General features: G+C 50.8%; 1 protein-coding gene across 1 annotated transcript in view; it reads left to right on the plus strand.

Annotated features, from left to right (window-relative positions):
- The window catches only part of CPD (carboxypeptidase D), a 28,475-nt gene that overhangs the window by 10,973 nt on the left and 3,199 nt on the right, over window positions 1–14,303 (plus strand). The window contains exons 3-20 of the mRNA XM_074594248.1: window positions 890–1,032; window positions 1,756–1,925; window positions 2,549–2,916; window positions 3,325–3,516; window positions 4,421–4,588; window positions 6,178–6,287; window positions 6,709–6,811; window positions 7,287–7,429; window positions 8,041–8,210; window positions 8,807–9,118; window positions 10,364–10,559; window positions 10,829–10,964; window positions 11,745–11,894; window positions 12,321–12,416; window positions 12,511–12,575; window positions 12,725–12,856; window positions 13,216–13,401; window positions 13,709–13,808. Coding sequence (XP_074450349.1) covers window positions 890–1,032; window positions 1,756–1,925; window positions 2,549–2,916; window positions 3,325–3,516; window positions 4,421–4,588; window positions 6,178–6,287; window positions 6,709–6,811; window positions 7,287–7,429; window positions 8,041–8,210; window positions 8,807–9,118; window positions 10,364–10,559; window positions 10,829–10,964; window positions 11,745–11,894; window positions 12,321–12,416; window positions 12,511–12,575; window positions 12,725–12,856; window positions 13,216–13,401; window positions 13,709–13,808 — 2,940 coding nt within the window. The remainder of the gene's footprint in view (window positions 1–889; window positions 1,033–1,755; window positions 1,926–2,548; window positions 2,917–3,324; window positions 3,517–4,420; window positions 4,589–6,177; window positions 6,288–6,708; window positions 6,812–7,286; window positions 7,430–8,040; window positions 8,211–8,806; window positions 9,119–10,363; window positions 10,560–10,828; window positions 10,965–11,744; window positions 11,895–12,320; window positions 12,417–12,510; window positions 12,576–12,724; window positions 12,857–13,215; window positions 13,402–13,708; window positions 13,809–14,303) is intronic.

The raw sequence follows: 14,303 nt of genomic DNA on the forward strand, positions 1-14,303 counted from the left end.
GTCCTGTTCTCCTCTTGCAGGACCTGGCTGTTGTGGGGTCACAGGAGTCCTCAGCGGAGAGGGAGGTGTCACTGCCCTCCCAGATCAAGAGGAGAGTTTCCTGAAGGGGACTTGCCGCAGTTCACTGCGTGCTGTCACCGTGTCAGACCTTGTCAGACTTCCTGCTAGGACTGCTCTAAGTATCAAGTAAATGGAGACCTTCAGATAAGGAGTTGAGGAAAAGAGCAGCTGAGGAAGCAGAGAAGGGGAAACACTGCTCTTGTTTCGTCTAGAGTTTGCTAAGATTTTTTTGGGAGAAGAGCTGCGTGGTCCTTGAAACTGATTTCGCCGTGCAGATTTGAGCTGCCACCTCCCAAGCTGACAGTCTGGTGTGTTCGTTCTTTTGTATCGGGGCCTGAAGCTCGTTTTGGGTGGAGTAACTCCTCGTGCAGGAGAAACCTCACAAAAGCTAAAGGTGGCTTGGAGCACGTAGCGAAGGACTCGGCAGCGGTAGTGTTCAAACTCCGGTGTTCCTGCCCTGGCAGCCAGGGTTTGTAGTGCCTGGAAAACATCTTCACAGTGAAATGAAGCCGTACGAATGTCCAAGTGCTGCGCTGCTGAGTTTGGCTGGCAGAGCAGTAAGACCGAAGGGACTGTCACCTTTGAGGTGTCTGTGGCCGATTTGAATGGCCCAGCGTGCTGATTACTGGGAGAAACAGAGCTCAGTCTCGACCAGCACAGGCGCTCACCATGATCTCATCTGACTTTTCTTCTTAGGTTGTTCGCCCTGGAGCTAGGGTGGCATCATGGTGAGATGCTATGGGGGGCTGAAGAACAGGGAAAACTCTACATCCCGTGGAGAGATGTCCATACATTGCTCTCAGGTCATATCTCTGCCTCGTTTTCTCAGGTGGGATGCAGGATTACAACTACGTGTGGGCCGACTGCTTTGAGATCACGTTGGAGCTGTCCTGCTGCAAATACCCACCGACCTCCGAGCTTCAGCAGGAGTGGGAGAACAACCGGGAGTCTCTCCTTGTGTTCATTGAGAAGGTAGAGCGGGCTGGGACGGGCACGGGGGCAGCAGCTGTGAAACCCGTATGTTCCTGGTGGGCTGAGAGCGCCGCGTTCAGTTGCCCTTGTGGCTTTGTTTGCTGTGTGTGGTAACACAACTGCTGCAGTTGGCTGTGCAGAAGTCGGTGGCTACAAAGCTGCTGAGTACCTCTGTGGTTCTGCCCCAGTTCCCACATCCTCCATGATAACGGAGCTCCACTCAGGGGGGCCTCATGGGGCTCAGTGTTAGACAGAGGAACTGATCAGTGCAGATCTCGCCAAGTAATGCAGAACGTATGACCTCAGTGCCATGAGTCTCCAGTGATGTTCTAAAGCACTGCTGGGACCTTGGCTTGCAGAGTCCTCTGCCAGGCTGTCGCCACGTATGAGTTGTTTAGTTCCCAGTTTAGGTTGGGAAGGGAGGCGGCTGCACTTTGTCCCACGGTATGGCCTGTAACCCTGCTGTGTTCATACTGCTGTGTGCCCATGTCAATAAAATAGGGAATTGGTTAGGGAGGATCAGTTCTGAGATCTTGCTGCCTTCCCAGTGCATGCTGGAATTCCTGTCCTTGCCATCTGGCCAAGCACTGGGCCCTTGTGTGTCTTTGCCTGGCAGCTGTCCTCTGCTGCGTTTGGGGAAGGGCAGGGGGGTATTGCTGGGCAAAGACATGGTTCCCCTGATGTTGCCTGTCTTCAGCCAGGCTCTTGCATTGTTTTCCTCAGGTCCACATTGGTGTGAAAGGCTTCGTCAGGGATGCGGTCACTGGCGCTGGCCTGGAGAACGCAACCATTGTTGTTGCCGGTATTGCTCATAACATCACAGCAGGCAAATTTGGTGATTACCACCGACTGCTTGTGCCTGGGACCTACAACGTGACCGCAGTTGTGATGGGGTAAGGTCTCTGTGGCAGCCTGCGACCACGCTGCCAACTGCTCATGTTCCTTCACTTGATTTTATTTTTTTTTCCCCCCCCAAAGCATCTGGTGTATTTAAGGGGCTTGTCTGGAAGCCGCAGCAGTAAAGGACTCCAGCTCAGAGCTGCAGCTGTGTTTGTTCACCCCGTGCCCTGCTGTGGCAGGGTGCTGTTGGATGCACAGCGTCTCTGTCACCTTTGCTCGATGGCTTGTATCAACCTGCAGCATACTTTGTGGGCAAAGGGAGACAGTGGAGCAGGGTCACCCCAGTACGAGTTTGTGTTGTCTCAAGTCTGGGTGTGAATGCGTAGCTTGCCCCTGGGCTAGCCCTGGGATATGCCCGTGGCTTCTTCCCCAGTGAGTCCGTAAACAAGAACTTGTGCCTCTGTGACACAGCAGGGACAGCAGCGTAGTTGGGTCTGGTGGCAGCAGGATGAATCCTGTCAGCTTGTTCGCTGGTGAATCTCTCACGTAGCTGTTCTCGCATCTCCCAGTGCATTCAGGCTGGGAGGAGTAGGCTGGAGTGGTGGGGAGCCTGCAGGGGGTTTTGGCCTCTGTTCTGTAGAGTGTCCTTGCTGAAGCCAGCTGGTTTTTTTCACAGTTACGCACCAGTGACCAGAGAGAACATCGAGGTGAAGGAGGGAGCTGCAACAGAAGTGGATTTCTCCTTGCAGCCAACTGTAATGCCACCAGTTCTTAACGTCACGCAGTTCACAGCAACGCCTGCTCCCGTCTCTACTGTCACCCCCACCCCCGTGCAGGCAGAGCCCCCAAGCCCAACCTCTCTCCATCAACCCGTCCAACCTGTGGACTTCCGCCACCATCACTTCCCAGACATGGAGATCTTTCTGCGGCGGTACGCCAATGAGTACCCCAACATAACCCGACTCTACTCCGTGGGCAAGTCGGTGGAGCTGCGGGAGCTCTACGTAATGGAGATCTCTGACAACCCTGGCATCCATGAAGCAGGTAACGTGGGACGTCCTTTTTAGCAGGGCCTTGGTGACAGACCCTTTGCTTTGGGAGAGTGTGGGCAGAGGAAAAAGGGGCGTAGAGCTGGCACCTGTCTGAAGAGAGACTGAGCTACTTCTTGCAGTGTCCTTTCTAAAAAGACCGGGTGCAGTGGGTGGCACTAGTGTGAGTTACAGAGTGTTGCTGGGAACATCTACACTGGTCACAGAGCTCTGGGGACAGAAAAACCATTGTTTCCCCGAAACAATGTTCGTCCTTCTTGGTGTCGTGGAAGCAGAAGGATAAGTTTTAGGTAATCGCACTCAAGCCCTGCAGAAAGGCCTGAGAGAGCAATGCTCAGCGTGGTGATGTGTCTCCAAACTTTAGTGTGATTCTAATTGTCTCCTTGTGGCCATGTGTATGCAGGTGAGCCAGAGTTCAAGTACATCGGTAACATGCATGGGAATGAAGTTGTGGGGCGAGAGCTTCTCCTGAACCTCATCGAGTACCTCTGCAAGAACTTTGGCACAGATCCCGAAGTGACTGACCTGGTCCAGAGCACACGGATCCACATCATGCCATCCATGAACCCTGATGGCTATGAGAAGTCCCAGGAAGGTATTGCTGTCTGCGCTGAAACATCCGTGGGGTTTCTAGCTCTGAGAACGAGCCTTTGGGTTCATGGTACCTCTCCGAGAAGTCTGGAAGCCTTGCTGGAGCAGAAGTGCTCTCTGCACAGGGAGGCTGGGCAGGACCTTGGAGTGTGTTGTGGGATGAGTGGGTCACTGCAGGACGTGGGCGGTCAACTGACGCTTGAAGCTGTTGGAGAGAACTCTTCTGCTTCAGCAGTGCTATATGCTACCCCTGTTTGGGTCCCCTTATGGTTTGTGGCTATCCCAAGGCTTATTTTAAAAAAACGACATTCCTTTGACACAGCTCATACTTGCTGTGCTTTGGTCCACGCTCTTAGTAAGACGTGATTTTGAAGCCAGGCTGTCTGCAGAGCACTTGTCCAAGGATAATATAGACTTTTATCGTGATGTTGAAATTGGCAAAAACATCCTTCAGGGAAGTCCTTAAAACTGCGTGGCTCTTGCAGATTGGCAGAACAAAGTCTGTCCGGAATGATTTTCTGGAAGCAGAGCTCTGCTTGGGTTTAACAAAGAACTTGTCCGGCTGGTTTGCGAAGGTGAGCTCTGAGGTTTCTGTGGTCGTGACATCCAGCTGCTGGGGTTGTTCATGGTTCCCTGCCTTTCTGCTAGCTGTGGTCTGACTGGCACGGAGAGCCTGTGCAAACACCCACGGAAAGGGCCCCGGACACCTTTGTGCACAGAGCAGGCCTGTTGCTGAAGGAGAATGTGGGTGTCCCCTTGCTCTGGGCTGTAGGAAGCCAGCGCTGTTGTGCTCTCTGCTGTCTTCCATTAATTGATAGTTGTTATTGCTGTAGTTAAGGGGATGAAGCCTCTGCACCAAAATGGGAACTTGCGTAGGGCACAAGCTTGAATTTGTGTTTAATTTTCAGGAGACAGAGGAGGTACTGTTGGCAGAAACAACAGCAACAACTACGACCTGAACCGGAACTTCCCAGATCAGTTTGTCCATGTGGCAGACCCTCCGCAGCCAGAAACTCTTGCTGTCATGACCTGGTTGAAGACATACCCGTTTGTGCTCTCAGCAAACCTGCATGGAGGTACGGCAGCCGAACTGAGCTCCTTCCTCTGCACTGAGCTTCGGGGGATGGGAGTTTGCAGGGATACCTCCGCAGTGTTCTAGGTGTGATCCAAGGAGCTCTGGCAGAGAGCCCCCTGCCTTTGGCTTTGCTATGAGATGGCAGGAGTGAATGCAGCCAGGTTCCTGCCACAGGGGTAAGGCTATTTCCAAAGAATCACAGAATGATGGGGGTTGGAAGGGCCCTCTGGAGATCATCCCATCCAACCCCCTGCCAGAGCAGGGTCACCCAGAGCAGGTGGCACAGGAACGTGTCCAGGCGGGTTTGGGATGTCTCCAGAGATGGAGACTCCACCACCTCTATGGGCAGCCTGTGCCAGGGCTCTGCCACCCTCGCAGTGAAGCAGTTCCTCCTCCTGTTGAGATGGAACTTCCTATGGTCAAGTTTGTGCCCGTTACCCCTTGTCCTGTCCCCACTGAAAAGAGCCTGGCCCCATCCTCCTGACGCCCACCCTTTCAGTATTTATAAGTGTTGATAAGATCCCCCCTCAGCCGTCTTTTTTCCAGACTGAAGAGACCCAAATCCCTCAGCCTTTCTCCGTAAGAGAGGTGTTCCAGTAAAACAAACCCTTTGTTTGTGCTGCTGGAAGATGGATCAGAAGCTGGAAACAGGGTGAAAACCGTGTCCCCAAGCACATTTGTAGGGAGTTGAAGAGGCTGCTGGGAGGATCGCAACCGCTGCTCTGGAGGGAGCACATCCTTTGGGGAGTAGCCAGCTCACTGCCTTTGGGAGGTGGGAATGGGCTCTTGTCAGCGGCTGCTCAGCAGCTGGCTCTGGGAATGTGATACAGCGCTGTGGCCGTTGGAGGCTTCGCAGTATTTATAAAATGAAGGGAATGAGATGTAATCCTGAGGGTTCCCTGGCTTGAATTGCAAGGCGGAACTATGAAATTTGCCGTAATTTAATTATTTTTTTTTGGAGTGATCTAAATTAAGTCTCTGTATTACAGCTTATTCCCTAGACGGTTTGTCTGCTGGCTTGTAGCTGTGGTAACTTGCAGGTGGTTGCTTTGTGCTAGCGTGTTTAATTTGGTGGTGCAGAAGTATCGTGTGTGGGTACGGGGGAGCTGGCAGGTCTCCAGCAGCGGTGGTGCCTGGGGTTCCACGGCGCTATTAGTACAACTTGCGTAGGGGAAGCTTCAGTAAGCCGAGGTTGTTCTAGTCTGTCAGTGCTTGCAATAAACTCCAGAAGGCTGAAAGACTGCGGCAGTTGGGCCAAGGGCACCGTGCATGTTCTAGGAAATTCCGCCCCTTGCTTTCTCGCCTCTGTGAAAGTGCTTATTACGTGGTTGTGCGAATCCTGCCTGCACGTAGGAGCCAAACCTTTGATGTGTCATGGCTTGGGTTCACCTTCCCAACTGGGTGTCGTCTTATCTCTTCCTGTGCTCTTGTTGTCTCTTCTAGCAACTGGGCTTAATGCTTTGTTTAATGCCAAGTCTTGAGAAACAGAAGACTTGGCACTCCTTGGAGAAAAAGAAAAACTTCCCCTCTTAGGCTGAGGGATCACTTGGAAAGCATGCAAGTACGAGTCAAAGCTTGTTTCCCCTGCAGGTTCTCTGGTGGTTAATTACCCCTTTGATGACGATGAACAAGGAGTAGCCATATACAGTAAATCCCCAGACGATGCTGTGTTTCAGCAGCTGGCGCTTTCCTACTCCAAGGTAAAGCTGTAACGGGAAAACGGGCACATCCTGCTGGGTTAACTCCTGATGCTGTCGGGAAGCTCCTGAGCGGCTGGTAGAGGAGGGCGCAGGTACCGTGGGTGCCTGGTGTTGCAGGGCCCGGCGGGAGGCTCTTGTTCCATGTCCAGCACGTTCTGTCTGCAGGAGGAACGCTCTGTGCAGGCACGGGGGCCAACACGCTGAAGGGTGGGAGAAAATGCTGTAGGCGGGCCAGGAGGAGAGCAGGGATGTCTATGGGTTGGGTGTGGGTGCAGTCTCTTTGTGCTGCAGCCGAACAAACACATGCCTGCACGAACCTCTGTGTTTGGTAACCCCAAGTGTGTGACTAACGTTACAACAAAAGTGCCGGTGGCTTTAGAGCGCGGAGACTCAGCTTCACATGTTGCGTCTTGTTTTTTAGGAAAATAAAAAGATGTATCAGGGAAGCCCTTGTAAGGATATGTACCCCACCGAGTACTTCCCGCATGGCATCACTAATGGGGCTCAGTGGTACAACGTTCCAGGTGAAGTGGACCTTAAATCTCTTGCACTGTTTGTCTCCAAGTTAATGCATGTGCAGCTTAAAGAATTTAGCCTGATCAGTCGTAAGCTCTGCATGGGTCAGCCCAGATTACTGGGACTCAGGTTTCTTTTATAACCTTTTAAATAATGTAACCAGATAGAGTTATTCCTGAGGGAAGGAATTTATAGTGTAGTTTTTCTGGCTGTTAGCAAAACGGTTTAATAAAATTTTACAGCAGTATATTAGCATGAAAGGTATTTACAAGAAGGATGGTTATTTGTCTGCTGTTTTGGCATCCCTTTGAAGCTTGAATCTTGCCCTGTGTAAAAGCCTTCTCTCTTTGGCTATAAAATGCATGCTGTAGTTTGTACTTCGTCTTCTCTACTATCTGATTTTTAAAAATTTTTTTATTTTGAGCTGTGGTACAATTGCCTTCAGCAGACCTTATCAAAACTTCTTTTACATTCCTGTTGTAGGTGGGATGCAAGACTGGAATTACTTGCATACGAACTGCTTTGAAGTGACCATTGAGTTGGGCTGTGTGAAATACCCAAAAGCTGAGGAGCTGCCCAAGTACTGGGAGCAGAACCGCCGGTCGCTCCTCCAGTTCATGAAACAGGTGAGACGCTTCGACCCCAAGCGATTGTGTGAGCTGCCCCTGGGGTTTGCGTTAGATGTGCCAGAATGAACAGGGTGATCTGCGGGCTGAAGCGAGTGCTGCTTCCTGGCCAGACTGGGCACCTGCTCCGCAGAAATCATCCCCATCAGAACATGGCTTGACTCCTCCTCTCCCCTCCTTCTCAACATACCAAAAATCTGTATGGAACCAGCAGCCAGGTGATGCAGATGTGTGCAAATATGGGCTTTTTCTTTACCAGTACCTTGGTTTTCCCTGGGCTGGAGTGGCCTTTATGTGCTGTTCCGATCTGCGTCGGGGCTGGTGGTAGCGCTGTGCACCTGGGACGTGCAAACAAAGGTGTGGAGCAGAGAGTGCTCTGGTGGCACCCTGAGCCAAACAATTGCTCATTGTACTCATCAGGTGAACTTCGTCCAAGCCAGCTGCTGGCGAGTCTAACCAAAACCCTTTTGGAACATGTTACTCCCCTGGGAATGCTGAACTTCCTGGGCTGGGAGCTGGTGGGATCTGGGCGTCGGTGCTCCCACGGTGATGTGTGGGGTGGGAGGCAGAGCAAGGGCTGGCACTCAGCAGGGCTTTGGGTCTGTGCGCAGGTTCACCGCGGCGTCTGGGGATTTGTGCTGGATGCCATGGATGGAAGAGGCATTCTCAACGCCACCATCAGCGTTGCCGATATCAACCACCCGGTGACCACTTACAAGGATGGAGACTACTGGCGCCTTCTGGTCCAGGGGACGTACAAAATCACAGCGTCTGCCCGAGGGTGAGTGAGCCATGGCACAAGGAACAAACAGCTGCATGGCTGACTTCCCAGTGCAGAGTAGTCCCATCGCCTCTGTCTGCAGCAGATGTAGGCATAGGTGTTTCTCCTGCCCTCTGGCTTGGGCAGAGTTAGCAACGTGATGCTACCCTCATGTCAAAGACTGCTCACCTGGCACCCGTGTACATTCCAGATCTCCCCTTGTTTGGAGGTGGTGTGGGGAAGGAGTTGATAACTTAGTGTCTCTAGGGGAAATTGTCTTGCAGCCAGCTGCCCGCAGAAATTATTTCGTCACTTCAACCACTGCCAAAACCTTTGGGTTAAAGCAGCCTGACTTGTTGTCCTGCCAGTCTGCCACGTAACGCTGCAACACCTGAGCCAAAAGCAGCTCGGTGCCATGTGGGGCCTTGAGCTGCTCCCTGTCCTCCTGCCATTCCCATGTCCCTTTAGAAGTGTTGTTGCTTTTATTGTTGTGCTTCTCGCTCTTGACTGGGGAGCTGTAGCAGTCCCATGTCAGTGTCTAGTCAGGAGGGAGGGTGGCTTGTTGTGTGTGGCCTTGAACCCCTGACGTTTCTTTGTGCCTTCTTTTCCCTGGGCAGGTATGATCCAGTCACTAAGACGGTGGAAGTTGGCAGCAAAGGTGGCGTGCAGGTCAACTTCACTCTTTCACGGACAGACATCAAAGTGGAGGAGGGGAAGGTGCCGGTCCTGAACACCCCAGACACCAGTGACCCCAACGAGAAGGAGTTTGAGACCCTGATTAAAGATCTGTCTGCTGAGAATGGCCTGGAGCGCCTCCTGCTTACCTCCTCGGGGGATGTCTCTCCTTACCGATACCGCCCTTACAAGGACCTCTCTGAGTTCCTCCGAGGGCTCTACCTCAACTACCCGCACATCACAAATCTCACCAGGTGAAAACTCAAAGCAGCGGTGCTCAGCTCCTCCCTGAGCAGCAGCTTGTGGTAGGGAATAGTGAAATGCTGTGCCAAGAATGCAGTGCAGAGATAGGGGGCTCGTCCCTGCCCTTCCCTGTGGTGCCTGAGTTCAAGGGAGCCCCACGTGTAAGGGCACGGTGGCAGAGCACTGGCTGCAGGGACTCACAGGTGCATCTGTGTGCTTTTTCCTGAGACGTCATTTTACTGACTTAAATGTGGGGTGCTCTCAGTTCCCAGGGACTGGCGATACTCCCAGCATTGATATCCCAGGTTTCTGCAAGTATTTCTGTTCCACGGTCTCTATTTTTCTCCCTTTTCCAAATCCTTTCTGACATCTACCCTGCTAAAGAGTCCCCAGCAAAAGTCATCAAATTTGACTTAGAAGTCTCAAATGGCCTTTTTTGATTGTCTGCCTTCAGGTTTTAATTGAATAGTGCGAGACATGTTTGAGTTAACTTGCCCTGAGCCAAGGTCTCTGCCCTCCTGCGGGAGACCAGCTGCTGCGGTATTCTGCTTTCCTTTGTGACCTGTAGCGCTTGCCCTCTGTCAGCTTTAGAAAGCACAAATCTCTTTGTCCCAGGGCCTCGTTTGCTTGTTGTTACCAGGCACAACGTGCTCATGCGCTGTCCCCACTGGTGCCAAGGCTGCTTTTCTGATCTGTAGCCTCTATTGTCCGTCCAGTTGCATCAGCCCCGATTGTGTTCCCTGCTTTGCTTGCGTTCGCTTTGCTAGCTTAATGGCTTGACTTGTAGCAACAACTTCTGCAGTGCTGGAAATAGGCCTGCTTTTGTCCTTTTAAACCGGGTGCTTTATAAATTAGTTTGATGTCCAGATGTATCCCACTCTGAAGGAAAAAAAACAACCCAACAATACAAAACCCAACCCACAACATTGGTAGCACAGCGGCATTTGGCAGTTCCACATTTATGGTGATGTTCTAGGTTATATAGGGATACATGGAGCAGTGGGCATCCCATACATCTGGACCTGGATACATCCTTACACAGATGCTTGTTTTTTAATTCCTGTTCATAGTGACTTTGGTTCAGTGCTGCTGCAAATCTCTCATGATGTGGTGGTGTTTTGTGTGTCACTTCTCTTTGCGTCATCCTTGTGGAGGTTGGCAGCAGCTCCTTTCCACACCGGGATTTCTCCGTAAGGCCAGGGTAGAGGTGTGGCTCTGTTCCGGAGCTGATGCTCTGGTTTCTTATCTCTTGGCAGTTTGGGTCAGAGCGTTGAGTTCCGTCAGATTTGGTCCCTCGAAATCTCCAACAAGCCCAACCAGTCTGAGCCTGAGGAGCCAAAGATCCGCTTTGTTGCTGGTATTCATGGAAACGCTCCCGTTGGTACGGAGCTGCTCCTGGCACTGGCAGAATTTCTTTGCATGAACTACAAGAAGAACGCTGCTGTTACGAAGGTGAGAAGCCATCTTGGAGCCCTCCAGTTGTATCCCGAGAGGACAGTGCTCACTGGGAGACACTTGTCTTTTTAACAGTGGCTTGTGGGTTGCAGAGATCCCACATGTAATGGGGAGGTGGTGTGAAATCCATGGGGACAGTGGGAACCTCCGACTGCTGATATCATTATAAGCAGCAGTTCCTAGGATGAGATTCAGGCAAATGAGATTTACTGAGAATTAACCTTATTCATTGCATTTTATGTACTGTTTCTCCTCCTTTTGTTCAGCTGATTGACCGAACGCGGATTGTGATTGTGCCTTCCCTGAATCCAGACGGACGTGAGATAGCGCAGGAGAAAGGTTGCACGTCGAAGATAGGCCAGACTAATGCTCATGGCAGAGATCTGGACACAGACTTCACAAGTAAAGCAAACTAAAGCAAAGTGATGTGTAGTGTCCCTGTAGAAATGCAGGCAGCTGTAGAAGTCTCCTGCTAGCTGCACTAGGGTTGGGTGTAGTCATCGGGTTACAGGGTCTACCTGTAAAGAGAGCAGCACTCCTGCCATGGAGCCCAGGCAGCACAGCTGCTGGGAAGCTTCTAAAGCTTGGATCCCCCGAAGATGGTAATTTGGAGTCCCTTATTTCCCAGGATTAGGAATAGTCCAGAGGTCGGGCAACACCTTATGTCTTTTTCCTGTTAATTGATTTCTTTCAAACCCCCATTTCTGAAAAATAACCTCTGTTCATGCTCCCTGGAAGCAGTCTCCTTTTTTCATGCTTTTCTGGTTTCCGTGTAAGTGCCTGCTGTATCCATAGCAGTGTATCAGTGCTATGCCCACCCTTCCTGGGGACGAGGTGTTCTCCCTGGCAAGGTTTGGCTGGGATCATCCCAAATGCCAGTTCAGTGACATTGAGGAGAGCAAACATACGAAATACCCTGTGCATGACTAAAGTAAATAGCTTGGGGAAATAGTGGTGTGCCACGTTTGTTTTAGCTTTGCAGATGAATTCCCGCCGTGGGTAGTGTGGACTAGGTGCTTGAATTGATCAGTCAGGTGCATCTGCTGAGATCCAACAAATACCTTTTCATACATGCAGCAGACTGAATTTTAGACATCAACGAAGAAAGTACTTCTGCTGGCCTCTCAAATAGCAAGGAAACTGTTGTCAATTCCCGTTTCTATTTGTTGTTCTGATTTACAGGCAATTACTCCCGGTACTCAGGGACACGAGAGCCTGAGACCAAAGCCATCATAGAGAACTTGATATTGAAGCAGGATTTCAGCCTCTCTGTTGCTCTGGATGGAGGATCTCTGCTTGTCACTTACCCATACGACAGGCCAGCACAGACAGGTATGACTAACTCCTCCAGGGCCTTGCATGCACCTACCCTTGGGCTGTCTTTGCAGAAGTTCCCGTGGCCGCGTGGTGTAAGAGCTTCTTGTGCTGCTGATGCTCTGTGGCCTCCGTTTGTGTTCAGCCCTTCGTATCTGGAGTTGACGGTCTGTGAAGTAAAGCTATAAAACCTCACAGGAGCCAGCTAGGGGTGAAAACGTTCACCATTTCTGTTCTTATAACTGTATTTCAACTTTTCCTCTGCCAAAGCCGGTATTAAGTCTGCTTTTCATACCATCCCTCAGTGTTAGAGGAAATCTGGAATGCCCCTGAAACAAAGCGTGTCACTGTTTAATAGAGGATCACGGGGTTAGGATGGGAATCTATCCCACCTCCTTAGTGAATTGGAGTTGCACTCTCAAAGTCTCACTTTTCTCTTTGTAGTGGAGAACAAAGAAACACTGAAGCATTTGGCATCTCTGTATGCAAACAACCATCCGCTGATGCATTTGGGCCAGCCAGGCTGTCCAAATAAGTCAGGTAAGTTTGGCTGAAGCCTTTAACTCCCCCATCAGCCTGTGCGAGAGTCTCGTTGGAGCAGATCTGCCTGACAGCTGTGATCTTGCTCTCACAGATGAGAATATTCCTGGTGGTGTGATCCGTGGCTCCGAATGGCACAGTCACTTGGGAAGTATGAAGGTACGTCATATGGCACAAGGCTTTCCATCTCTGCTGAACAAGCATTCAAAAGCATATTTGTTCTGATGTCTGGGTAAAACTTGCCCATCTCCAGCTCCACTTCTTGAATACCACCTCTTCTGTTGTAACTGTGGCTTTGGTTTTTGCAGGATTTCAGCGTTACATTTGGTCATTGCCCGGAGATCACTGTTTATACCGGCTGCTGTTACTTCCCGAGCGCAGGACAACTCCCCAGCCTGTGGGCAGACCACAAGAAATCTCTCCTTAGCATGCTGGTGGAGGTGAGCCCCCGTCTGCGGGAGGAAATTCTGTCAAGGAGTGAAGGGAGGGGAAGAGAGAGTCTTTGTGTTTTTATGGCTGCTATGTGATTACAGATGGTCACAATTTAGATTGCGTGAGGAATGGGTTGAACAGAGGCAGCAAGTGACCAGGAAATGTGTTGACATGAGAGTTAAACATCTGTGCTGTTCTGCCTCATGGTGGGCTGAGCAGCCCTTGCAGAATTGTGCGCTTTATTTATTATGAGGCTCAGGGATGGAGACCGGGCTGTATTTTGAGGGGAGGATTAGATCCTATTTTAGTTACAAATGTGCCATACGCTTGGATCTGAATGTGAAGTGTTTGAAATGCTTTATTTCAGGTTCATAAGGGAGTCCATGGGTTTGTCCAAGACAAGAGCGGCAAGGCAATTTCTAAAGCTACCATTGTTCTTAATGAAGGTTTGAGGGTGTATACTAAAGAAGGTGGCTATTTCCATGTACTGTTGGCTCCAGGTTTGCATAACATCAATGCGATAGCCGATGGGTACCAGCAGAAACACGTCAAGGTATGTGAATGTCTGTGTCGGAGATCTTCCTGCCCCGGCTCCTATAAAGACATCCCCTATTTGGGTTCTGCCTCGTTGGCTGTGTTTAGCTGCTGATTATGTGCCCAGGGTAGCTGTTTTCTGCCTTGCTACAATGGATGGAGAAGAATTTCCCAGCAGGCTTGTTTTGGGCAGTAGCTTTTCTTTCCATTGCACTCGTCTTTGGCATCCACCCGGTCCTTCCTTGTTCAGCAAGTACCTCTTGTGGCTGGACACCTGACGGAGGTGCAAGCTTTGAGACAGTCTGAGCTCTCATATCTTCCTGCAGGTCTTTGTACGTCACGATGCACCCAGCTCTGTGTTCATTGTATTTGACACTGAAAACAGGATATTTGGTCTGCCAAGGGAGCTGGTTGTAACTGTTGCAGGTAAAGTGACACTTTCGATCAAAGCTTTGAGCTTTGCTTTCTGTACTGGTTTGTGCTGACAATGACCCTTCTCTTCACTGAACTGGAAAAGCAGCCTGCAGACTTAAGCCGTCTCCTGCTTTCCCTTCTGAATACGTGCTTGTCCTTGCAAACTGGTCCAACAACCCTTGCATCTGGTGATGTTGGGCTGGCAGATGGGAGGGAGGGAGTAGAGAGTGTTGCAGGGGGCTGAAGGGTCCAGAATGGACTTTGAGATGCCTGGAATGGGGAGAACCTGTTCGTGCGTAGAGCTGGGAGCTAGGAGATCTTGCTTTTTCCCCAGGGTTTCTTTGAGTCATGTGGCACCAGGTAAGCAATAAGAGAGATTTTTATTTTTTTTTGGTCAAGGTGGCAGCTGTTGGGGAGGCTAGAGTTTATACCCAGTGGTCTGCGGAGCAGCTCAGTGGTGCTATCCTAGATTGCAAACACAGAAAGTAAGGCTAGTGCAGCGCTGCT

The sequence above is a fragment of the Larus michahellis genome, chromosome 7 (genome assembly GCF_964199755.1).
Source record: "Larus michahellis chromosome 7, bLarMic1.1, whole genome shotgun sequence".
NCBI lineage: Eukaryota > Metazoa > Chordata > Aves > Charadriiformes > Laridae > Larus > Larus michahellis.